The sequence below is a fragment of the Cavia porcellus genome, unplaced genomic scaffold (assembly GCF_034190915.1).
Source record: "Cavia porcellus strain 051 isolate PalLab524CR breed Dunkin Hartley unplaced genomic scaffold, mCavPor4.1 scaffold_23, whole genome shotgun sequence".
Lineage (NCBI taxonomy): Eukaryota > Metazoa > Chordata > Mammalia > Rodentia > Caviidae > Cavia > Cavia porcellus.
Window position 1 is genome coordinate 60,529,592 of NW_026947506.1, and position 27,550 is coordinate 60,557,141.

Consider the following 27,550-nt stretch of genomic DNA (forward strand, 5'->3'; position numbering starts at 1 on the left):
CCTGATGCCAGGGTAGGATGTAAGATAAGTTTCAAAATAAACTTTCATATCAAGTGCTGCTGTTGGGGTCCAATTCCTCTATGAAACATGCCAATTAATGTTGCTCTTAATACTCTCCTACAGCAAATCAAGAACCAAGAAATTTAGGTACTCACAATAGACATAGTGCACGGTTCTTAAAGAACTACTCACAAACAAGAGGGAAACTCTTTGCAATATAAAACATCCCAAAAATCTTAGTGTCATTTTAAGCTTTGGTACCGTGTATAAGTACAGAAGTTAAAACTTTATCATATATTATCTGGAAGTATTAATTTGGGAAATGTGAAAATTAAGCTTTTAACTTTTGTACCAGTTCTGCTTTCTATCCTTTTTTAAGAGACTAGAAAAAGTTTAGAATAAATAATATTCTAAACTCACCAAACTGAAATGTTGGTATAATGATTTGTAAGTTTGCAGCTCTTCTACCTGCTCCAGTGCCCTTAAAGGCACAAACATAGTAGCCAAAGGCTTAAAACTACTCTGAAACTTTTGGGATGCCTTGTACTTTACTATCTGTAGTGATTATTGAACCATCATATTGGTTCGCGTTATAGAAATATCTTCTGACGTGTTTACTTAACAAAGGGAAATCATACAAAAATTATCAGCACCATTTTTAACTCATAAGATTCTGTATGAACCCATAAAAGTAGATTGCCAATAGCAGATGATTTGTCTTTATGACCACAGACACGGCATGGCATGAGGCTGCTAAGTAGTGCTTGTAAAGAACCTGAGTGGCAAGTGTGCTCCGGGTGATTTTTTGTGTAAAATTGCTGACATGACTGCCTAGGAACTCAGTGATACCACAGGAAGGAAGAACCTTCAATACTGATGAAGTGGTAGTGTACTCCTAAATGATTTCATGAGTGTGAATACTCCTATTGGGGGCTGGTTGAATGACTCAGTAATAGATATACTACCTGAGACATGGGTAGGAATGTGGATTTTTCTCTCAGCACCATGTAATACAAAAGGTTCCCCATTTTTTAACAGTAATACTATGATAATCCTAAAAGTCTACAAAGCTATATAGTGGCAGGGGATATGAAAAGTATACAGATACTATTTAAAAAATCTACCTTAAAAATTTATTACAACTTTAAACTAGCTTAAATGTATACTCTTAATCCAAAAACCATGCAGAGTTCACAGGCATTGGCCTGTGAAGTAAGCGAATGGTTGTGTCAGCCAGGAGCTTCTGCTTTGTAGTACTAGTAACTCTGCTCACATCGATGAAGAAAGGCAGTGTGTTGCTGCTTTCACAAGGTCTCTTCCCATGTAATACAACTATAACTGTCCAACAGTTTCTGAAATTCAAGGTCTTTCCTTTTGGCAAAAATGTTCACTTTGGATTTTTTTTTTAACAAGACAGGTGGTCCATCTTGTGTAAACGAGGGTCTAAGATGTCATCTGTCTCTTTTAGGACAGGATGGCTTTAGAGAGTCGAATTCCAGTGAAGCTGTCATCACTGGAAGATTTTCTGATTTCACCTCTGTGCAAGCCTCCATCCTCACAGTATCTTGACATTGCCTAGGAAAGTTCATCAAAAGGAATACAGGTAAAATTTTTTTTAAAAGACAGAAACCTTAAAGAAAAATAATCTAATCACAGAAGTTTAGTCATACAAACTTACTTTAGCTACTTCATGGTCACTGATGCTTTGGGTGTTTGAGACCTGCACTCCCAGGTTAAGAGGCTGCTACTTCCTGCCAATTCACTAACATTCTTTAATGATGATTCAATTACCAAGTAAGGGGAAGTTTGTTCAGTTACAGTCTTTACAAATGGAGTTTCCAAAGCCGACAAAATTTGGTGATACAATAAGCTACTAACAGCATTTTTTATTTTGTAACTATATTAAAAATGATAAAGCTACATATGTGCAAAAACAATCAGTAAATACTGAGCGAGCTATTCCAATGCTATCTGACCATTATTAGTTTCCAAACTCTAAGGTATTTCCTTGGAAGGTGGTATGAATTTAATGTAGAGCAGGAGAGTTCTGTAGCACCAAAGGATGCTTCTTCAAATTAACATGAGTTGTAGGAGCAAAATACATATTTCAAAATGGATAAGTCCTCAGTTTAAGAATGAGTTCTGTTCTGGGAGAACATTCCTGAGTCAGATTTATTTGTGAGTCCAACAAAATTAATCTCATAGTCATTGGACACAAATATACAATGTAAAGCACTGAAAAGGCAATCACCAGTGAAATAATCTTCATAATCTGCGAAAACCTGCAAATTAAATATTTGTAACTTGGGGACTTACTGTGCCACCGACGCACTACAGAAATTACCATTTGAATGTAAGCATCTTTTTCAGGCATCAATTGTTTTGGTGGAGGATCACCAAAAGTCACAAACCATGTGCATTATTTTGCCTATGTAAGCTGCCACTTCCCTTTAAAACTCATGTACTTCCAATTTCCAAATGCACATCACATATCTTACATATAGGCTGTCATGTTAGCCACTAAGAATCTGTCTACTGAATCCTTGATCTTGAAGTAGGACAGCTGAGTTCTGATATGAATTTTAAAATTGAGTAAAAATTAGCACAAGTAATTAAGTGAACAGTATTTGTATACATGATAAAGAAAACAAGCCCAGATACTTAATCATGTGTGGCTATGGAGAAAGGTAGCGGTTCAAAAGGAAAACCATTTTGATCAGAATAATGCTGATTAAACTATTCTGAATTATGATCAAAGAAATTAGAACTGCTTTTAAATAATAAAGTGAATCTCTATCTGAACCATTAAGAACTAAAGTATATGACACACTAAAGGTTTAGTAAAGCCTTGAAAGTGTTAGTTTCAAAACTTGCCATTTTCCTTAACTACTTTATATGACATAGCCACAGATGCTGGCATTAGTGGCTCACAGAACATCCTAGTTAGTGAAGGCACAGCCTTACTTCTAGTTTCTGTGCTCTTTCTTTGGTGAGAGGTGCAGACACAAAGTACATGTTGCTGTGATTTGCTAAAGAGCGAAGATCAAAGTAGTATTTGGCATAAGTGCTGGCAGACACATTAACATCAAACTCAAGCAGACACAAGTAATGCCTTTCCAGTTGATTTCTGTGGAGAAAGAACACAGAAAAATGAACATCAGACAATTTTGATCAAGTAGACTATCTTCGAAAATGTCATTTTGCGCTTCTAAGGACTGCTGTAAATTCTATTTAAAAATTTTTATTTAAAGAAAAACAAAACAGTAAAAGGGTACAAGTAATACAGAATTTCAAAAAAATAAACAGTAAGAAATCACAAGTTAATAGATTACATAAAAGTCATATTAGAAATAGTTGTTCAAGTTTCAAAATTAAAGCATACAAAGTGGACATTCAAACAGTGAGACTGCAAACAGTTGTGTTCAGTGATCCAACAAAAACTTTATCTTACACTCCTAAACACACTTTCAGTTGTATCCTTTAGAGCACTCTCTTTCCCTCACTTTTTTCCAATTACAATTACACATTTTGGGTTTTATTACTCCCACAGTTCTTAATACTGACTGCTGTAAATTCTGAGATGTAGGGAGGCTTCTTAACTTGGAAGAAAAAATACTCATGTGCCAACAGGCTGTTTTGAATTGTTTCTGTATCCCAGCACATTTGCTTTTGGCTGGACAAGAATAGTTATAGCCTATTCATTACTGCCTATTGCTGGCTCATGATTCTTTCTTCAATGTTCAGCAGTGCATCTGTGTGACTCATGCCTCACACACATTCATCACTACATTGAGCAGAGAAAAAATAAATGTATGCTAATGTTAGCTCTCAAAAGCTTGCAGACATATTGAGGGGGAAGTAGAGGGGCACCAGGGAAAGATGCACCATTCTGCTCTCTGAGGAGGCATACTCTTCAAGCAAGCGTTCATCCTAAATTTGCAAGGAAGGAAAAAAAAAACTACACTATATGAGAAAGGCAATCCTTTCCCCTGTCTCAGCATATGAGACTATGATGAACGGCGTCTTATTACGGGGTAACAAATTGTGACCATGACAAGATACCCCTTTAAACTTTGGAAGATGGAAATGTCAGAGACTGAAGTCTTAGGTGGACTAAATCCCTTGTAGGACAAGAACATTGTCAGAGCCCTCACACTCATGTTTCTGTGCTGGGGAAATCCAAGTTGATCAGTATCTGCTGCCCCTCACCAGAAGAGAATGTACATGTGTGGGCATACACACACATGTACAAGCACATGCACATGCACGCACACGGGTGAGTTCAGTGCAGTGGAAAGAGAAATGACTGGGAACAGCCCTGTGCTATGTGACTAGGCAGCTGCCTTTGAACCTTCTATACACATAAAATCAGAGCCCATCAGCCTGATTTCTACACACATACAATAGTTCTAATAAGGGGTAGGCAGGCACAGGAGTCTGGAATAAATTCTATTGTAAAGACCAGCTAAAGCAAAGGTACAACTTGTGACTCAGACTAAACCTATAGCCCCAAGGGTATAACAGTGATCAAACATTTATTTCAAAAGTCAGACATGGTAGCCCTTAAAGAAGGGAATGGCGCTGAAAGCTGTAAAAAAGCCATGAAGATAAACACAGTAATATGTTATACTGCTGGTAAGGTTATAAAATACTTGTCTGCAACCTCCAGAAAAAATTACACCTTATGAAGCATACCATTACAATAATAATCCATGAAAACAAATTAATGATGGAAAATATGAATCTCTATACTGTAGATTGACAGGGTATAATAGTTTTAAGCTCATTTTTATTTTCTATATAATGTAATATTTAAAATATTTCTTAAAATGCATGCCTTAAGGGGACAAGTGAACTGGAACATGGATAGAAAAGTCACAAAAACCTTTTAAACTCACATGTCTTGGAGTGCAAGGTTCTTGAGGATCTGGCAGAAGTCTATGTTCCACACAGCCTTATCATGCCAAACCTTGAAGGCAAGGAGAATGGCTCCCAAGACAATCCTTTTCCAGTTGGTAGGACAGAGGTCAATCTTAGCATATGACATCAACCTTTCTAAGTAAACCTGCAAAGAGTAGAGTAGAGCACCGCTTTTTCATTTTAGCTCTGTTAAGTGCTTTGCTAAGAACTGTTGTACATTATGTTTATTCTGTCATGAGAAAGGGAAGTGGGACTGAGAGATTGTGCTCAGCTAAAGCAAGATGTCAGGTCACAGCTGGAATCAGACACATCTACTGCCCATGTAAATTTCCTACACAGCTTTTTGATTGGAATGCCTGGACATTGCAACAAAAGTCATCCAGCAGGTAGTATTGCTATCACCTCCACATTCATGAAGGGCACAGGTGTAAATTTGTTCAGTAAATACCAAGTGCCACCAACATGCAATATAACATACAGGTGGTAGATATAAAATGGATTTAGATATGTTGTAGTCAGCTGTGATACCTAACTCACAGTGAGCACATTTCATCTTTTCATAGTATTAAGACTTTTGTGGCAATAAATGATGGACAAAAGCACCTACCCATGGCTGATGAACAGAACAGCATGAGAGGTGCAAGATTTACAGCTATGAAGTTTTTCTGAAATGCAGTACCTTTATAATGAAGCCACAAGTAAAGCAAGATGGTCCTTCTTATAGCCCTTTTTCATATTTCCACTATTCATGAATATCCATTTTCCTTCCTACATAATTAGCAACTTATTCAATGCTTTGGCTTTATGATGAGAAGAACAGCTGCCAGCCTGTAACGCTGAGACCCCTAAAGTTCCAGGAAGTTCATGACATGACCTCAGGCACTGTTTACATATATCTAACATCTGTTCTACAAAGAACTAGGTGAGCAAATTGCTGAGTAAGGATTACAGAGGAAGCTGTTTACTGTTACTTAAATCTGATCAATACAAAAGTTTCCTGATGCTCAAGTCTCCTAGATAGAAAGTTTAAGATTTGCACATGTACCTATGCACATCCTTGTATACTTGAAATCATTTCTAGGGTATTACACTAAAAAAAAATTCAAGGTAAATTCCAAGTAAAGATAGATACACTATACATTTAAGCATTAAGGACAAGAAAAAAGAAGGCCATAAAATTTCCCCAAATGGTGAAATTTTAGAAGCAGAGCTCATGGACTGGATATGCTATTTTAACTCTTTCTATCATGACTAAAAGGAAAAAGGCTCACTTTTAAGAATATAGTTACAATCTGTAAGCTGTCAGGCTAGCAGTCCATATTAGGCAATATTCTTAAACTTGAATGTATTCATTCTCCAATACCTGCTCCCTTAGCTATTCTAAATATGATACTGTGTTCCAGGATGCAACTCTTCTGTATATAAATGATGTGAGATAATGAAACAGTGCTGGTCATCCTCAACCCCTGTTCATCTTTTCCATGGCTTTGTTTTGGGTTAGTATTCATTTGTACCACTTGCCTGTTATGTGAGTGGACCACTGTTCTTTACTTTCAAACAAGGCAAACTTTTCCATCAGTATTGCCCCATCCCACTTCTGCTGGACATTAATTACCAAGACTTTACACGTCAAATGCCCCCCCCAATGGGTGGTTTACATTGCTCTCATCTCCCTTGCTGAAACTCCAGAACTGCTACCTATCACCTGGCTCACTGTATTATGCCTATGCATAATCCCTCCTTTCCCCTTTTTTCCTTTAACCATTTTTCCCTGTATCACTGCACTCTTCTGGAACAGTCTTGCCAATCCGATTGTGGCATGCAAACTTACACACCAGTTATGCATCCTAACACTCCACTCTCCAACCCTCCCTAATATGTAAGCAGCATTGCTCCTTGTCTAGTACTATGAATAAAATTTATACTTTGACATATTCCACACCAATCTATGCATACTTTCTGTTATTTCTACTTCCATTGGTAACATGAAAGCTTTCTGTCCTGAGCTTCCATTTGTCTGTGGTCATCTGCATCACCATGTTGCTTCCTAACCCTCCTTCTGTGCCTCTAAACCAAACCCCACCTGCAGTTTACTTTCCCCAAGACAGTCTGGAAAGCCCTGACATGTAAGGGGCAATTCACAGGTAGAGCAATATCCGCCAAATGATACCAATCAAACTCCCATGCTTTGCAAATGATGCGTGACCCTGAGAGGGTGATCCTTACCCACAGCATGCTAGTCACCCTGTTCTTGCTTGAGCACATGAAACATGTTCCTGAACTGGGGTCCTCTTGAATGTAATGCAGGAGCACTTTGCCTTCCCTGTTCCAGTCAGATTGTACTTTAAGTGTCACCACTCTGAAGCAAGCTCTTCCTGGCCACTCTACCTAAAACTGAAAGCTCTGAAAGCTTCAGCCTCTTACAGTGCTCTGTGTTCTTGACATTTACTGCAATGTGAGATATTAATATACCTGAAAAATATCCCATGACTTTTTCACTAGATCATGAGCTCACAAAGAGCAAGAATTTTGCTCTGTCTCTTTGTTCTTCCCCAGCATAAGTATCAGTGAGTATCAGTGAGTGTCAGTGCAATTTCTTGGCCTCATTTATCACTCTGACCACACCATCTCTTGCCTTGAGTTTTCTTTTCCCCTTTCTCCCATTGCTCTGGCTACTCCTTTGGAAACTTTTCCTTTAAGTGCTAAGGACTCCTGCCCACGTTTCAATGAATTCATTCTGTATATTTGAACAGCCACATTTCTTTACTTCTTAGTCACATTTCTGTGCCTGTACCCATACATCCAAAAGATATGAAGATATGCCCCAGTTATTTCAAGGAGCATCAACCTTACCTTGTTTACATGGACACTTCCACCTCCAACCCAGCTCTGCTTGCTGTGCTATCTATCTCTACAAATGGAAATGTCCCTGACGGGTTTCTGTTTCAACACAGGGCATGACTAAATGCCATCAGAGCAGCTGCTGTCTTGAGTGATTTTTGTCTTCAGGCTATGTATATGACTTTCCACTATGCATTTGGTAGAGGAAGGACTAGAACAATCTCAACCATTTCACCACTATTGTAGATGATAAAATCCTACCTTCCAACTTCTGTGTGGATAACACAAATATGAGGACACAGCTACAGTGTATCATGATAACAATGCTTTTTAAAGAACTACTGGTACTGTCATCCTGGGCAACTTCATGAATAGACAGAAGCTGTCAACTGGGATGGGTTGATACCCATACCCCAAAGACTAGAGAACTGAAGGCAGTGAATTGCCTGAAACACAGCCTGGGTCCTGCTTTGATCAGCCTCAAATCAGTGTCTGTGTCTCCTATGGTCCTGTTAATGCTCTCCTTCCCACCCCACAGCATGTGTAAGTGTTCACGTGTCAACTCTGTGTGTACTGATGTGTGTGGGGAAAACTCTTCAGCTTCCTTTAATTGCAATTGTTTTGTGATGAGAAAATTAAAGACACCATTTTAAATGATAATGCCTAGAAAAACCAAGTATATTTACTTTCTTTTGACAGGCTTTTTTATGGTTTGTGTCTAGATGTCCACCCAAAGCCATGGGCACTCAGAGGACCTTTTTAGAGAAGGGCAAATCTAGATTATGCAATGCTGGGATTAAGGGTGTGTGATTGCTGGGTCAGATTATTGGTTGGATTGTCACTGCCCTAATTCCAGTAGACTCTATAAAATGTAAGGAACAGAAAGAAGCTTGTCTCTCCCTATTTCTCTTATTACTTTTGCTTTCTTCCACTGACATGGGCTATTGCTCTTATGCTATGTTCCACTGAACTTTGGAGCCAGTACATTATGGACTAAATCACTACAAATTGTGAGCTAAATGAACTTTTCCCCTTTATACTTTGGGTGCCCTTTATTTTGTCTCAGCAATGAAAGAAATGTAACAAAGGCTGGTCTCAGTAAAGTTCTCATGATAATTTAGGGAATCTAACTTGAACAAAGTGAACTTTTTTGTGTACAAGACCATTTGCTAAGCATGTTTCATGAAGAAGAAACAACTTACCAAAGTCATTATTGTGCATTCAGTTGGTATCGATATGGCATTAAAAATAATAGCAACAAATCTGTAAATACATTCATGTTCAGGGTCATGCTGAAAGTAGTCCTCTGGAAGCTTCTCTTCCTGTAGGGAGAAATGATGCAATGCACGTATGAACTGAAGAAAGCTTTAAATATTCTTAAGACAGCAAAATTCACCTTATGTTCACATGTTCCTTAAAATAATTTCCCCTGGCTTGTATGTCATTTCATTTTCTCCTAGAGACACTGGGATCTTTTACTTTGCCCAGTGATGCTTTGGTCAGTGATGATCGCATATTCAACAGCAGCCCCATAATGACCACATGGTGCACCAGAGTTATCTTTGTTGTGTAAGCACACTCTGATGTTTGTACAAGATTGGAATCACTTATCAATACATCTCTCAAAATGTACTCCATTAGTAAGAAGAAGAGAAGTGTGCAAGGTCAGAAAAATCAATATTTCTTTCTACTGTGATTAAGAGCATTCTAAGGTTCATTTATAGCCTTAAAGTCTTCTAAATTCTATGTTGTATTACTTTGTACAGGGCCTGAAGTCTAAAATATATCATTATTGTCCTGCAGCCACAACATCTTCTGCAAGTCAGCAGCCAGATGACGGTTGAGCAGTGAAAAGTGATAATATGCCTGAGGAACTGACTTTAAATTTTACATCATTCAAACCTAACTCTTTCCTCAGAGATATCACCTATCCAGTAATGTGTATATCAGATTCTATTGAAAATTATTATTATTATTTTATTAAAAGAGAAAACAAAACAAAACAAATCAAAGCAGTAAAGGGTACAAGTAATACAGAATTTCTGGACAAATATGTGCAGTAAGAAATCACTAGTTAATAGATTACATATTTTCTTCTTAGAAACAGTTGTCCAAGTTACAAAATTAAAGGATACAAAGTGGAAATTCATACAGTGAGATTTCAGACAGTTCTCTTCAATGGTCCAACAAAAACTCAGTAATAAGGTTTTCTATCCTGCACACTTAAATATACATGCAGTTATATCCTTTAGATCACTTTCTTTTCCTCTCTTTTTTACAACAACAATTACACTTTTTGAGTTTTATTACTCCCACAGATCTTACAACTATTTTTTGAAGCAAAAAAAAAAAAAAAAAAAAAAAAGAACAAATGTGACAAAACAAAACAGAGTTAGTTAGAACAGAAGGATGGACTTAGTACGTGATGCAAAAACAGAATACCAGGTGAGCAACAATGGTTACCATTATGCCTCTTGGTATCTTATAAAGAGTTGTGTATATCACCAGGTATAATAAAATTGAGCAAAACAGTACATAACAAGACCAATAAAACCTACACTGGAGACCTTACAGGACCTCAAAAGTAGTTAATAGTGAATCCATAATGGCCATCATAGTAAATCTTATTGTCTTCAAAGTGGTTGCATATACCCTCAAACTTGATACTATCGAGCAAAACAGAATAGAGTAAAATAAGTCAGACCAGAATGGGAGAGCAAGACAGGTGCTCAAGAGAGGTTAATAGGAAAACAAAAATGTTACTATAATATATCCCACTATTTTTAAATTTAGTTTTAACTAACTCTTTCCTCAGAGATTTCACCTATTCATTTATGTGTATATCAGATTGTACTGAAAACTGTTTTTGAAAACCTACATCTTCTGATGTTGGATTAGGACAATTATTCACTTTAGTTCAGTAATAGAGCTTTAAGCCACTTTTGCCCGTATCGTAACCCTAAAGAACAGTTCTTTTCATAGAAGATGTCATACAACATGAGGTTGAAAAGCACATGATTTAAATTCAAATAGAAGTGTGTGATTTATTTCTGCACTTAATATCAAAAGAAAAAGCATCAAAGAAACGATTAGGTAAAAAATGATGATCTTGTAATACTGACACTTACTGTGAGTGGATGCAGTCTCTCATCAAAAATATCCAGGGATCTATTTGCATCTCTGCAAAGAAAAGTTCATCTAAGTCATTTATATCTTAGTTAAGTACCTGGTAAGGGTAGGGGACCCTGGAGGAAGAGGCCTAACCTTCAACATCTCAAACAGCTTTACAAATTCTTCTCCTTGATTTTGACCTTAAGACATCTCTTTGTTTAGTGCATCAAGTACTGTGAAGACTTTTCTAAGATAACCAGGCTAAGTTGCCTATAAGTAATGACACTTCCTTACAGGCAATGCTAGTAAACCAGCAGTGCTAGGTATTGAAACCTAGAAGTGTAGTAAATGTGAATGAGATTTAGATCTCCAAAGTTTTCTTTTCTTCAGTCCTCTATATTTTCATCATGCATTTGTGTTTCTGTTGTGCTAAAAATGTAGCAGCTTTTGTATAGGAGACCAGTATTTTCATTAAAGTATTATACTGTGTTCCTATAAATCAGTGGTTTGCTGTGGTCTCTGCACCTCTGGAGATTCCTCAGTCTCATTTTCAGGAGGCTCAAGAGCTCAGACTGCTCTTACAATCATGAAGAAATTACTGATTTTTTGACTGTTGGTCACTTGTTATGCTCGTATAAAGGTAAAAGCAAAACTTGCAATTTCTTAATGTGAACCAAGCCTATGGCACCAAGTTACATCAGAGGTCATTGTATTTTTCATTGCCCCTTGCAGTTTTGTTTAAAAACTTTTTTATAATTGCCCATGATGAAACAGCAAAGAATAATGTTGGTCAATCTTGGATCATCTTTTTGGTATTATGAATAAATGAAAAGTTCACATAAAGCATTTCTGCATACTGAAGTATGTTCTCAGAACTTCACTTCTGATTTAGTTGTGAGTTTGACAGTCTTTTTATCATAGAACTTTACTTTTACATGAAACTAGATATATCAATAGAGAACATAGTGGGCCTTCAAGGAAAGTGAAGAAATAGTTGTTGCCAATGTCAAATTCAAGCAGTGAATCTAAAACTTTGAGATTTGTGGAAAATGTATACCTTCAAATCTGCCTATGACAGACTCTCAGTATCTCCAAGACTTTTTGCTTAGACTGGTGATGATAATAACAAAAGTGTTCTGGATGTTGTAAAAAATCTGAACTGGTAATTTCGAAGCTCACTGATGTTTATTATGAATCATGTACTGATAAAAGAATTGCTCACTGTGAAAGACACACCATTAAGTGTTATTTTGTAGCAATTTCAGAGACACCATGTAAAATTCCACTATACCTAACTTAAGAAACAAATGGTTGCAGTGTTTGCTGTAAAGTAAAAGACTATCCATAATGATCTGTATTTTAAAAACATATTTATGTTCAAAGATATACAACTATGTGATTGGTTATTCTTCTGATTGTTTCTTACAAAAGATCTGTCGATGAATCAAGAAAAAGGTGAATTTAATTGGTGTTCTATTCAGTCAAATGAGGACTTGTACATCAGTGTAAATAGAGATACATTTTTCACCCAATGTAGAAAGGGAACAGAAATGTCAAAGAGTTATAAAAGATAGTTATTTTTGTTATGTGTGTTAACAATGTGGTTTTTAATGGGAGTGATCTTGTCCAACAGTAGACAAGATGAGGGAGAAAGCGACAGGCATCTACTAGGCAGAGGACAGCAGTCCTGTAACACATCCTGCACTGCATAGGACAGCCCCCACAACAAACAGTACCTGGCTTAAAATGTCAGTAGATCCACGATCAAGAAATGCTGTTAACACCTCCTGCCTGCACACACACAGGCACACACAAACACATATGCATTTAACTCTGTTTTAGTTTCTAAACAGAACACATCAAAATAATCTATGGAAGCAAATATCCTTTGTGATCTTTAAGAGAATATTTTTCAACAGACCTAATTACAATAACTAGAAACCTGAAATGACTTGCTTCCATCTATTACTAAAAGCACAGTACAACCTCTGATGTTTGCAGCCAGGGCCTGACAATATATAGGTATTCTGTAAATTAAGTTGAAGTATAAGGCAAGTTTTTAAGAGCTCACCTGTATTTTATGTGGTAATATACTGCCAACGTCATACTGTGGGAAGGAAAAAAATATATGTAATAACCAAGTTTATTGGTGAAATTGAAGACAAATTTGCAAGGGGAAACTTCTCATAGACTTGTCTTCCTGTTTCAGAACAGTATCATATGGGCACTTGCCCCTGTTTCATTCAACTTGCTTATAGTAGACAGATGTCAAATGTTATGCAATGTGACATCAGGACATCTTCTTTTAACTGTCCATTATTATGTTTTTCTCTGTCATTTGTGTTTCTACCCATATAACCTCTTTCCCTGGACAAATTCTACATATCTGCCCATATACTTAAAACTAAACCACATAATATTTTTTTTTAAAACTTTGAAGCCCGTGCATTTATTTTAGTTGACTTATTCATTATTCACCTGACCATAATTTTCATTATTTCTCTGAAAGTAAATTATAAAAGTGCTGTATTGCAAAATGAAAATCATTCCTCCAGGGCAAGAAAAAATTTTGTAGTAAATACAAGTGGCCACCAAAGTGATAATACTTCTTTTATGCTGAAAAATCAGTGATAGTAATGGAGCCTACATCTGTACAGTACAATATTCATGGGAAATATTTCCAAATTAGTTTAAATAAAGTATTAATATGCAGACACAACCCTTCAGATAATATGTTGCTGTATCGCTAAATTATGCATAGGTACTGTTTATTAGGGTACAAAGGGATTCCCTTGAGTGAGTTATATGCTTTGATTTGCTCTCATTGTTTAAAAGGAAGCTTAACATCATCAAGGAAAGACAAACTGAATTTTAAAAGAAGTCCAGAATGTGTTTAAAATTTAAAGTCTCACATCATATGCATCAGGGATGCACATTTTTATAGTATTTCAAACAGGTTATCTCCAAATTGAGTTTAATCACAGACTGACCATCATACATTGAAAAGGTTCACCAAAACTTATTAGAAATTTTATCTAACAACCAACTGTTACAGATAAGGGAGCCAAAGCTTGTCCAAAATCCCACCAAATAGTCAGAAGCAATTCTTTTCCTATATAGTATTCTCTGGATCGGTAGTTCCCAAACTTTCCTGCACATTGGAATCCCCCAAGGAGCTTTACAATGATCCTTAATTCCAACTTGAGACTTTATGATTCAGTGGCACAGGGAAGAATTTGGTACAAAGAGTGTTTGACAAGTTCCCCCAGGTGATTCCACTATGCAACCATGTTTGTGAATGACTTAACAGTTCAATGTCACAATCATTGGGCATGCATTATGTACATTACGACAGGTAAACTTCATCCTTGATTTCCTAAAGTGCTGTGACTACCCACGAATCAAAGGGAAGATGAAAGTGGTGAAAATGCATGTGTTGCCAGACATATATTTTGATAAAGTTACATAAGTGATTCTAACAAAGTTTATACATTTTATTAAGAACAATTGGGGTAGAGCTAAGTGGCACAATGACTGCCTGGCAAGCTCACCATGCTGAGTTCGATTCCCAGTACAAAAAGAAAAAAAGAAAGAAGAATGCACTATTACCCTATGATAAACATCTCAAAGCCTTTCCTAGATGCCTAATGGGCCAATGCACTCTAAAACGAAACCTGAAAACCAAAGGGACATTAGCAATGTTCTATAAACCACCTCAATTCAGAATAGAAATTTGAACCTGAATTTTGATGTTGGTATTTTAATAAGCTTGAAAGATTCCTATCAGGGTGTTTTCCTCCTGCATCTATGATTATGACCCCATAGGTATGGGAAAGGGTACTGTAGGTAGGGAAAGAATAAAATAGGGGACTCCTTAGGTTTTCTGGCTAATCCTAAATAGAAGGAGTTAAAACTCTCCTGGAAAAATTTCCCTTGGCAATAATGTGAAGGAAAAGGGTAGTGAAAAAACAAAACAAAAAGGCACCAAATGGCTTAGGGGCTTGCACCCAAAACCAGAGAAAGAGATGCCAAGCAGAGTGCAAAGAAAGTCTTGTGCACAGAACCAAGGTAACTTTCCTTTTGTACTTCCAATAGAATTCAGGGAAGCAGACTGGGAAGGAGGAGTGACTAACTCTGGGGGAAAACTTGTGTGTGTTCACACCTATGCACTAGCACACACACATACACATATGTGTTCACTCTAGGGTCAGCATGTTGTCCACTCTAGGAGCACTATATCACTACAATAGACACACACACATCTCCTTACTAACTCAAATGTAATGATGAATAAGGCATCTCTTAGTCAACCAGCTGTCCACCTTGGAGAAAATGCCCTCTCAAGGACAAATAGAAGTTACACAAAGCCCTCCAAAGCAATGACATAGGCAAGTGGACCTGGTCCAATACAAATAAATCCCTCGGAACCAAGAGGGCTATGGTAAGTTCTAGGCAGCGCATAGGGTCCTTGGTACACAATAAAGGTATCCAGGAGCAAAGGCCTATGGATCTTCCATCTTTTGGGGGCTCCCTGCCCTAACTCTTGTCAGGGTGGCTATTTTCTCCCTTTCCATTGAAACATGCTTTCAAAACTTGTATCTTGAATTTGTTATGCTATTGAGTTTATAATCCAGGTGAGCCGCTCACCTCAGTGCAGTGGTGCTCACACAGCACATGAGGTGACACTACACATGTATTATGGCAAACATTCAAATGCTGGTAACTGGGTTGTCAACAGAGGAAAAGCAATTCTTTTTTCCAAGGGTCATTTCTAAATTGTTAAAAACTGTAACTCATAGAGAACTATCTTTTCTAGAAATATCCAAATAGAAAGCACTTGTTCTCTTTACATTTAACAGTGTCTTGCATCATACATGTATACTCTAAAGAGGCACACTTTTCATGGGATTCTTTAGTTGCTAACTCGTGTTCCCTTCTACCACGAGTAGATTAAAATAAAAATGGGAAATTCACAGTTAGGCCTTTAAAATCAATATAGATGTTTTGCTCCAATATTTGAAAGTGGGCAAGGAAGAGAATAATCATATGGCTGAATTTACCCAACATGGCTGGAATGTTTTAGCAGTAGGGGACCTGTCACTCAGGCCTCTGCAGCATCCCTGTACTCACCATTGTACTATGTTTCTATGATTAGGCTTGCTGAGTGTGCTTTCGTCCATCCATATTGAGGAGCAGGAGCTGTACTTCCTCATAAGCTGACAGTAGAAGAAATTGTCACAGTAAGTTAGACTCCCAAATGTTGGGGCTATTTCCTTGATTAAAATGTCAAGCGACAAACCATGAAGGTATTTCTTACACTGCATGAAATGTCTGAGAGCAGTGTCATGCATATGGGTCTGCAAATGTTACTGCAGGAGGCTGTTTATTTTCAGGGGTGTTGGAGGAGTAGGTTGTAAAATATAGCCCTTATTATGCTACCTATTTTCAAATCTGACAAGCATTTAGTATACATCATTTTATAAATATTATAAAAAGTTTAAAATATGATTTTGGACTTTTAGCAAGAAAAACAGCTAAGATTTTCTATTTCTACTGTTAGTAACTAGAATAAAATGTAATGCCTTGCATAGTATTGACACAGTATTAACAGTATAGTACAACAAGCAAAAGCTTAACACTTAATTGATTAACTGACACTAAGTGTGTTAATGTGATGAGACAAATATTTCACAGTCAAAGGACTGTGCCAGGGATGCTCAGTCAATAATAAGCTAGGGCCATAGGTCACCTGAGCCTGTACCCTTACCAAAGATATACAAGTACTATTTGTAGATTCCCTCACATGTAAAATACAGGACAAGAACAAATTTGAGAACTGAACATTCAGTTATTTTCTGGGTGGATTTCCATTACATCACTTTGTGGAAAGCCTCAGACACTCAAGATTGCATGTAATTCTCTAAAGCTATCTGACACTTATCAGGACACATTTCTGCCTCATTCATGCTGTTCGCTGCCTGAGAAGCATTTTTCGGTGTTCATGTCCTACAGATTTGATCCCATCTACATTCTGGAATACATCTGCCAACAGCTGCATCATAAAACATTTCTCTGAAAGTGTTCCAGTGACAGTGTAAGAGATTGAGCATATTTAATTTTTTCTTCAGCATGGGAAAGACCTTAAAGCATGACCCATTTTGTATAACTATATGACCATTCTGAGATGGTTAGACAACCTGTCTGGTGATATCAACAACACACAGCACATCTGGGTGATTACAATTGGTCAACAGTTGAATTCGGGTCAAGAATTTAAGAATAAAACTGTTCATGCCCCATTTTCCCATTTTTAAAGATAACTAGAATAGCAAAAAATTTAGAAACATTTCTAAGTGATGCTTAATCATAAAATTTAAAAGAAAAAAATTTTACCACACTAAATGTCTATCATTCTGGCTTACGTATACCTACAGTACACACAATATATCCTGTAACAGACATTATTTTTTGACATACACTTATCTAATATGCAGTAATGTCAATCACTTAACCTTGAAAACAACTTCACTCATGAAATGGAAAGCAATTATTCTTTGCTGTAAATGAGTAGGAGTAGTCCATTACCATAAAGTTTCAAACAGATTCATGAATTCACACTTAACAACAAAGTTAGGAAGACAAAAATACTTATACTACCAAAGCTGATCTTTTTGGTAATTACAGAGCCTGCTGAACATCTGAGAAAAAAAGACCAAAGTGATACCTCTTTTGTCAAAAACTAAAAATGTGGAAGTCTGTGTGCAATAATAAAAATAAATTGTATTTTATAAATTAATGAGACATTTACAAAGTATATTCATGCATCATTTTTCTTCCTCTTTAGTTCACTTTGTCCAGCTCAGACTGTCCCAATTTTCTTCCTGTGTTGCCACACTAAAATATATTAATATGTTGAATTATGTAGATTTCCCCTGACAAATCTCAACCATTAGAGCTACATCCACATGCTCCACCAACCTTCCTCGTAAGTATTTTAAGAACTTTCATCTATTTTTAGTTTTATAAAAAGCCTATCCAGATGAGATGTCACGGAACATGTGTGTGTCTGTGTGTATTTTGTGTGCACAAGTCAGCCAGAACCACGTAACAGTGTGCAACCAGAAAGACAGAAGACATGCAAACAAACTTACCCAGTGGTCCAAGTAACCCTAAAAGTCTTAGATATCCAGACACTGAATTATCCTCTCAAAATAATCTCACCGCTGAGCAATGAGATAATGAGGGGATCTGTCACCACACTAACAATCAGTGACAGTTTTGGCAAATGAACACTAAAGCAGAATGTTGTGACACTACCATTACAGTGATAATGGAAGACACAGAGTGGAAATAGTCACTGATCAAGGAACTGTGGGTTGGAATCCCTGTGACCTTAGAATCTTTCTAGAGGGCATTTGCATTGGCAGTGGAGTGTTTCTGGTTCTTGTGAAACCTTCAGACCATCTTTTCTATTATACTCCTCCACAATGTTTGGCTTTTTAGTGGTAATCTTTCAGCAAGCAAATTGTCTTTCCATGTTTGCAAGACACGGCTTTACTGGCGCTTTCTTTCCGGACAAACTCAAAACATTTTAAATATTCTTTTGGGCCATTTGCTCTCAACATAGATCTGGATGAAAGCCCTCAACAGTAACCATGCCACTACCTTAACATTGAACTGCCGTGAAATTTCTTCAACCAGATTAATTTAATTTCAGCCTTTGACAAGGCCTTTGGATATGAGCAAAATAAAAACTAATTTTCTGCTAATGTAACGGACACACACACACAAACACACGTTTTACGTTTCCTATTACTCTCCCACTAGCCAGTTTTGAAACTGTTTTTTTTTCACTTTAAATAAAAAATACACAGCTGGTATCTCTAGCCCTTTCCAAATGATCTTACAAGCCACTTATAAAGGCTTCTGAACCATATGGTCAGGTAGCAGCAGCACAGCAATAACCCCACCACCAGCACCAAACTCTGTGTTAGTTACTTTCTCTTCACTGGGAGAAATCACCTGACATCTACAAGTTAAAGGAATCCTTAATCTATTGGAGATACATACTTTTAAGGGTCCAAGGTAATAGCTTTATATGTATTTAATTTAAATACATTTGGTTATTGCTTACACTAGACGTTTCTTCAAACCCTCTAGTGCTTATAGTCTAGAGACTTCTGAGGAGGTCACTGAATCATGGGTGTGTGATATTGAATTAGTTCACTGAATGGTTTAGCATAGTTCTGTGTGGATAATTAGCATAGTTCTGGGTGTGAATGCTGGACTTAGTGGAGAGAGAAGATGCACCTGGGTTTGGGTGGCACCAACCGAGAGACTTATAGCCTGAATGAAATAAAAACTGAAAGGAGGAAGAAGTCTTGCTGCTTCTTACCTGCCATTCCATGCAGTGTATGTCCGCTCTCAGGTTCCTCTGCCATGACTTCTTGCTTTGGAGCCAGATGACTGTGGACTAAAACTTCTACAAAATGTGAGCTAAAAGACACCTTACCTCGTTTAACTTGTGGGTGTTGAGTATTTTGTCCCAGCAATAAATAGGTAACTGAGACACACTTACACTTGAACTGCAAGTTTTAATTAAGTTTAAAATGGTGGATTGATTGAACATGCAGCTAGTTCAACTTGCTCCTGAAATATTATTTGAATTAAAGAATAAAATAAATGTTACACATGAGACCTGGAGCCCGAAAGGACATAGTTTTTGATGTGTGAAAACTGTAAGGTAAATACTGTTAACTCACATGGCAAAATATTAGGACACTCAGAGGCACAGAGCACTTTGGCATAAAATGTGAAGCAGAGGCCATGAAAAACCATAGGAAATGAATGTAGAGCCATTGTACACCTGTCCTCCATCTCTGCAGGTGCTATGCAGATATTATGTTCTATAGACATTAAACCTTAGAGATATCAAGTACATCATGGCTGAGACCTAGACATTAGTGGAGGAAACACTGTATGATGAACAGTTTCTGGAAAGCAGGCAGCTTTGATTGTATTCCTCAGGTAGAGGGTGAGGAGCTGTTTCTCTGATATCAGGCTGTCCCAAGAGATTTGGCCCCTAGTTGTTGCCCAAAGCCCTGTGAAGGAAAACCTGATTTCACTGCCAAATTCTCACAGTGGTGCCCACTAGTTAAATGAAAGTTTTGCTCACATACAATATTTCAGTCCAGGGAATGCCAGGGTCACCCATGTATTTCAGGGAATCCTCTGACAAGAGAGATCATTGTAACAGGAACAAAGGAATTTGTGGGAGTGCTAGAAATTCAGGAGCAAATTAGAAGTTTAAAAGTATTTCAATACCAGGTTGAAAAAGTTCAATTCAAGGAATAACTAATGTTTAATCAGAGCCAAAGGAAAAAGTAGAAAATGGAAAGAGGATGGAAATTTGACATTAGTGAAGAAGTATGAGTCTGAAAAACACAATATTTGAATAAACAAACTATAAGAAAAACTAGAGAAAATATCAAGGACTTTAAAAGAAGAGGGAGTTTTCAGACTTTAAAGACCACTCCAATGAGATGAAAAAGTCAATAACAAAGCCTTGTGTTCTTTCAGCATCCCTAAGATAGAGAAGCCTTTAAAAGCTTCCAGAGAAGGGGGAGTGGCTATAGCTGGTTATTTATGAGGTATATAATATGGGGACAATGGAGTTAAGAGCAACACTAGAAATGAGAAGAGCTTTGTGAAAACTGGCATCAACCTGCAAATCTAGGTTTTATTAACAACTATATTTTCCTTTACAGGCTGGCTTCCTAAAATTACCCACATGCCCTTTCACAGGAGAAAGTTTTCCAGTAGAACAGGGGAGCACAAGACAGAGGAAACAAAAGCATCTCGGACAGTGAGGACACACGCACAGAGCCCTGTGGAAGACAGACTTCAAGGAGCTATTCCAGGGAAAGTGAAGCAGCAGGCCTAAGGACAAGCCTGTCCCTCTAAGGTAGGAAAGCCTGTGAGGGCGGCCTCTGGGAGAAAACGGAAGCAAGGCTGTGTTAGAATGTGAACAATGTCCTGGCAGGCATGTGACTAATGTTACAGCATTGCGGGATTGTTGTTAAGAGAACTGTCCCATTAAGAATGGAAAATTGACCTCCTTCAAAGAGGAAGAACGTGAAAACAGAAAGAGCCCTGGGTTACTTATCTGACTTGCTTTTGTGAACTAATGCTCCTTAGGGATCATCCAGCAGCAGTGCAGAGCTGTGTACATTTCAGAAATACTTTAGACAAAGAATTAAATTGTACAAAGAGGCAGAACAGTGTGACTGTTATTACATAACCTAGCAGTAAACAGTAGTCATAAATGATAATTAGTTATTTAGCTTAAAATATATGATCTAAATAAATACAAAAAACAAAAATAAAACTGTATGATGCATCTGAAGGAAATTGGGGAGAATAAAGTCATGGCAGAAAGAGGAAGCTAAGCATTCACCTGTTATGATGGAAAAACAACGGACAGTGCTAAAGACTGATGTGTTAAATAGTTTATTTTGATTTTTAAAAAGATTAACAATTAAAGCCAAATATCTCATACAAACCTTTAACACTGTGCCCTTATTACCACAATGGAACTTAAATATCAGAAACCCTTAAAACTGGAAATTACTAACTCAAAGACTTTGTGAAGTAAATTTAAAACATCTCAGGAAAATACAAGATACCTTAAAAATGCAGAAAAGGAAGTCTATGGTAACAGACTGGCTCCTCATTGTATTTGTTTAGAAATCATGGCAGAAACAATTAGATTTACTCAATTTCTTATCAACGATTTACTTACATGCTTGAGATGGGTGTTGTTCCTCTGGTCATGCACTAAGAATAAGGAAAACAAATAAACCTAGTAAAACTATTGTAATACAAATGCCTTAGAAACGTACATTGAACTGGTTACAAAATATCTGATGGATTATAAATATACAGAATATACAGAATGAATGTTTTACTTTTAAAGGTAAATCATCTAGTGCTGGGGATATAGCTCAGTGGCACAGTGCCTGCCTGGCAAGCACAAGGTAGTGAGTTAGAACTGGGTACCAAAATGAGGCAATTATCTGCCAAGACAAGTTTGATAAAGAACCAAATATTTATTTGTACCTTCTGTTTACCCTAAGAAATGACAGACTGTCCTTACATGAAAGAAAATTGTAAAACTGGATCCTAGATGAACGTTAGCTAATGGAAAAAAGTTAACTTATTTCGTGTCTCTCCTTTTACCAGACTTTCCTGAGTAATTACACAGTACTTTGTAACTGTATATTGCTTTACAGCTTAATTACAAATATCTAATAGCAGACGGCTCTATGAACAAGTTTCTGGTTAGGCACTCACTATTCTCTTTCTGCTCTAGAATTCATAACCTACTAAGTTAATGCAGATGTTACTAAAAATATTAGTGATTCTTTAGACAACTGTAAATTAATCCACCTGAAATATCGACCTTGAAATGAATGTGCTAACCTAACTGAACACCCTCTCAATAGCACACAATTCATTCTGGCCTAATGAAGTACATAAAGCAAACACTCCAGAGTTACATGGGCCACCGCAGCATTTCCCATACTGTTTCCTCTAAAGCTGGACACCTGCATATTCCTTTCCCTGAATATTCCCTGAAGAGAGGAGTGCAGATCTGTTTGTATTTTATCCCACACTCTACATGTGAGAGGCACATATATCTCCTGAAGAAATGGAAAAACACAGTAATGCTAACCAGAAATGACCAGCTCAAAAAAGAAAATTGTACAGAAGTGGAAATATAGATAAGAATCCCCATTGTTCATGGTGCTGCATTTTTCTAAGTATTACAGGGGTTTCAGTCCTTAAATTCTTACTCTTGTAATCAACTGGAAAATTTTGTAATATATCAGACATTTAACAACACAATAAAACGACAGCAACAACAACAACAAAGGCAATTTATCCAAACATGAAGAAGAGAAGTTAGGTTTCACAAAGTCCCGCAAATCTGATCCTCACTCTGGAGTAAGCAGGACACAATGATTTACAGTAGTTGCACACATTGCCTCACCCCTTAGGAAATGTCAGAGTATGTTTACACAGATTCTCTTCATAGGATCAAAACATTTTTGCTAACTCAAAATTTCTGAGAATACCATAAATCCTAAATCTGGTGTTAGGTACGCTCACTGGATTATAGCACTGTAACAGTGAGATCGAAGGGATGACTCAGTATGACTCTCGTTGGCTATATCCACATATATACCTATCTGCATATCTGGATCTATGATTTTTAAAATATGATGACAAGATAATCTAAGTGTAAACTAAGTTTTATTATTTCTCCTTAAAACATTTGCTGTGGAACAAGGGGAAAGGAACAAAATAATACAGAAAAATAAGTTTAAATCCATGACCCCTTCCTTAATCATGTGGTCTGCTGTAGTGATACAGAGGCAGCAAAATGTTTTAACAGAGAGTAGACAAGCTCTCAAGTTTAGAGTGACATTAAAAGAAAGTGTATAATCAGATATTAAAAGTAAAATGCACATTTAAAAAATTGAAAACCTGCATCCAATATGTAAGTTCTTGTAAATATTTGCATAATATATGAACCACGTAAAATGACAATAGTTTTCAGCCAGATCATTGATGGGGAAATGTAGTCTTACCATATGTTTGAGATTTGCTCAGGAAAATTGTGCCGATTTTTGGATCATCAGAAGGGTTTAATTTTGAAGCTCCTTCTACAGAGAAAAAGAAAAAAAATGTCATGAATTCATTCCATAGAAATGTAGATAGTTTTGAAAACAGCTTCCCAATACCTTTAAATCATGTTAACAGCATTGTAAAATGTTTTTAGTTATGAATGTGAATGAAATAAAATGAAGGGAACAACATAAGGATTCTCCCAGAGAACTGTAAAGTTGTAGAATCCCTTTTCACACACAGAATAAAACAGGCTATATCTTAGACTTATTATTCTAAAATTTTACCTAAATAATCTAATGTAGCTTTTCCATGAACCTAGTGCACTTTAAGATGAATATATGGCCTCGGATGGCCTTCTCTGCTGGTATTACTGGCACATTGCAGGAACGGTTTTGAGTAACAAACACTTGCTCTCGCATCGTGGGTGCACTGTTAGATACCAGTTCAACGTGACAAATATTTAAAAACATCAAACGTTCTTTAGACCATGAATCACATGGCTATTTCTAGCTGCATTCAACAAAACAACTGATTTTGATAGCTGTGCTTTTAGGAGACTATAAATGATGGAAGATCTAGGATTAAAATCCAATGTGCTAATCTGTAATCACCTTCCTGAGAAAAACTGTTTTTTAAGAAACTTGTCCTTGTACATAGATTTTTGATTCTTCTTTCTGCCAAGATGTCCACCTTAGAACTAGATTGGGAAAGTCTTCTCTTTAGAAGATACTAGAAAACAGAGTCTTCAACTTCAATAGTACATAATTTGCTATTATAAGAAATAATAAACTTCATTATGGGGTATGATGTGACTGTCCTCAAAAATCTCAGGCTACTTAAACAGTTTTGTAACAAACTGTACCAATATTCAAATAAACTAGTGGTTAAGCAATATTTCCTTAAGCACACATTATTAATTATTCTACTTTAGAGTGTTTAGTGGTCCAGTCACACTCTTCTCTATATCCTTGGCCTTGCAAAATTCAAAATGGGCACTGATATATTAAAAAAATAATCAGTCTATTAGTGACTACTGTCTAACTCAGCACTTCACAAATTTACCTTCTTTTGAATACTACTTTTACCCCTTCTGAGTACTATGGTTAGGATTTTGGATATAAATATAATATTGATCTTTCTGATTTAACAATAATTTGAATAATTGATTTTAAAGGTACAATGACATCACTAGTAACTTATTAAAACCATTCTTTATTCTTCATGGTAATTCCTCAATCAATTTTAGTAAAATAATTCTTATATAAGAACTTCTAAAGAATACATGAATTTTTGCATGTCATTTAGAAGATGTGACAATCTTAGTTATGTGGAAAAATAAAATCACTTCATGCACAAGGTGACAGGTACAGACTTACATGGCCATCTGTATTCTAAAGCTTCTGAGAACTTTAGGACCATGTTCTACTAAAAACCAATAGGTGCGCATTTGAATTTCTAAATATAATTCATAGAAATTTTTACTATTAAAAATAAGTAATAGAAAGAGCTATATTAGGTATTGGCACCTTTGTAATGACAGGTTTTGAATGTAGTCCAGAAAAACTAAGTATCAAAATCAGATGAATCATTTTAAACCCCCCCCACACACACACTCTGTCTCTCTCTATCTGTCTTTCTCTATTTCTCTGCCTCTGTCTTTGTCTCCAAGACTATGTATCTAAAGACAAAATTCAAGAAGTTTGGTATTTAAAATAAAGAGAATGTGCAAAAATAAAAGAAACCAGCCCAAGGGAAAGGCTTGCACCCTCTCTAGAGCAATAGCATAGGCATATGAGGCAGGGTTGGTCAGTGCATCACAACTCTCTTGAGTCCTCCCAACAATCAGAGGAGAAAGACACTAGGACTGTTATGTAGCTAACTGGCAGCTGCTAGTGGTGACCTCTGCCATCAGGAATAGTAAATGTTTGGCAGAAGAGATGGACAGAGGGAAGGAGAACTGACATGGGCTTTTGAGAAGGGTTACTTCCTGGGTCTAGTTGTACATGATCAACCTGTATGAACTACCTGGTTATGCAAGTCTATTTTTGGAATAGATTTTCTTTAATTTGTAATTTTTAAGGGTTCTGGTTAATCAGCTATATTGATGATCACACTCAAGGTGGGGACCTACAAGAGTCCTTGATTCTTTTAACAGATATTATGAACAGCAATGTGTAAATGCCAAACTACTGTGTTTAAAAATTATCAACATACCCTCCCCATTTGTTTTAGTTGCTTTGATTATGCATGTTTCAAAAATAGCTCTTGGGCTCAGAAACATAACTCAGTTGTGAAAAACATACCTTGCAAGCACAGAGGTCTGGATTTGATCTCCAGAACAATTAAAAGAGAAAAAATAACATCAATATACAATTCATTGCATATTTTATTACCACAAAATGATCAGCCCTTTGAGAATATTTGCTCTTTTGATACCATAACAATGCAGCAAGGTATTGTGTACTTTATGTAGCCAATCTCTTATTGGTTGAAGATTTAGTCACTCATAAAATTTGATTTTATTATGAGAAAAATATTCATGTACATAGTATTTTCTTTTTTTATAGATAGTATTTTAAAAGAAATCATCTTTTTCTAATTAGGGAAGATTTTAAAAGATGCAGGGAATACACAAAAAGGAGTGGATTTCTTAGTTGAATGTACAGAGCTAATTGCTTTTGAAAAGGCATAAGGGCACTTTAGGGTCCGGTAGTACCAATGATATGGTTTGAACTCCAAGCCCAGATTTGTTTTGTTAAAATCCTGTGAATGTGCACGAGAAACATTACTGTGCCTTTAATTTACAAATATCTGATGACAGTTTGACTACTGTCCCATGCTTAGTAGTGGAATTTTCACACTGGTTATTTTCACATCAGTTTTATGTATGTTAGGCACTGTATCCATTACTTTGAACATTGTCATTGCACAGTTTTCAGGAAGTACTAGTTTATCGTGTGCCCACCACAGTTTTCTATAGTATACTGCTTGCTCTTTCTGCTAATAGTAAAGATCATGTGTTGCCATTTTATCCAATAGACATTTATGTTACTAGAGAGTAAACAGATAAGAAGTGTATTAACACTCTACTGTCTATTAACTATTTCCAAGAGCCAAAAGGGACACTAACCATATCACTTTGCTCTTCTTTCACTATCATGATTGTGTAACTACCAGAGATAAAGCAAATCATTCGGGACCATAAACACACATACAGAGACACACACAGACACACACACCTGCGTACATACAACTTAAAACAGATGTCAAGAAAATGCAAACTTTGAGTACCGTGAAACTTATACAAATGCTTTAAAGATTTTTAGAAATATATACAAATACTTCAAACTATAACTAGAGATTATGATTAAAACTCTTTTGGAATATCCACCAATTTTATATTACGAGTTTAAAATTTAAACTTCACAGCACAGTGGTTTGTTATAGGTGAAATACAGTTTTAAAAATTTAACTCAAGTCTACATGTGAACATCTGTGAGAGAAATAAATCTATAAAACATTACTGATATGTAATATTGCTTTTGTTAATGTCTGAGATACTATCAATGGAGACATCCATCTCAATTGAAGAACTATTAAAAACAGAAAGTCGCACACGTGACTTGGAATATATGAAATGCACTACTAAAATATTAAAATTATGCACCATTGTCTTTCCATATTTGACTTTATCCTCTTCCAAAAATTAAAAGTAATAAGAACTAAGGAGTAATAAAACTGGAAACTGTCAAGAATTAATGTTTCTCATCCAAATAATAAAGAGAAAAAACAATGATCAACAGTGCAGGAATAAAGCAGAGCTAGAAAAAGACACTGATTTCAATAAATACCATTTAAATAGAAGATATTCACAGTTTCTGTGCCAACTGCTGTGTACTTGCTGATTCGAAGGTTGAAGCATTTACCCAGTTGATCTATTAATCTTTTATTTTTTTCTTTTGGTACCCAGGAACCAAACCATGAA

At 36.4% G+C, this 27,550-nt stretch overlaps 1 protein-coding gene across 1 annotated transcript in view; it reads right to left on the minus strand.

Annotated features, from left to right (window-relative positions):
• Positions 1–1,239: 1,239 nt before the first annotated feature.
• The window catches only part of LOC100725511 (cyclin-Y-like protein 1), a 31,820-nt gene continuing 5,509 nt past the window's right edge, over positions 1,240–27,550 (minus strand). Inside the window, exons 2-11 of the mRNA XM_063233627.1 lie at positions 23,526–23,600; positions 21,670–21,708; positions 19,739–19,749; positions 16,003–16,088; positions 12,944–12,979; positions 10,890–10,941; positions 8,964–9,083; positions 4,899–5,065; positions 2,965–3,127; positions 1,240–1,575 (exon numbers count right to left, since the gene is read on the minus strand). Coding sequence (XP_063089697.1) covers positions 1,465–1,575; positions 2,965–3,127; positions 4,899–5,065; positions 8,964–9,083; positions 10,890–10,941; positions 12,944–12,979; positions 16,003–16,088; positions 19,739–19,749; positions 21,670–21,708; positions 23,526–23,600 — 860 coding nt within the window. The 3' untranslated portion in view covers positions 1,240–1,464. The remainder of the gene's footprint in view (positions 1,576–2,964; positions 3,128–4,898; positions 5,066–8,963; positions 9,084–10,889; positions 10,942–12,943; positions 12,980–16,002; positions 16,089–19,738; positions 19,750–21,669; positions 21,709–23,525; positions 23,601–27,550) is intronic.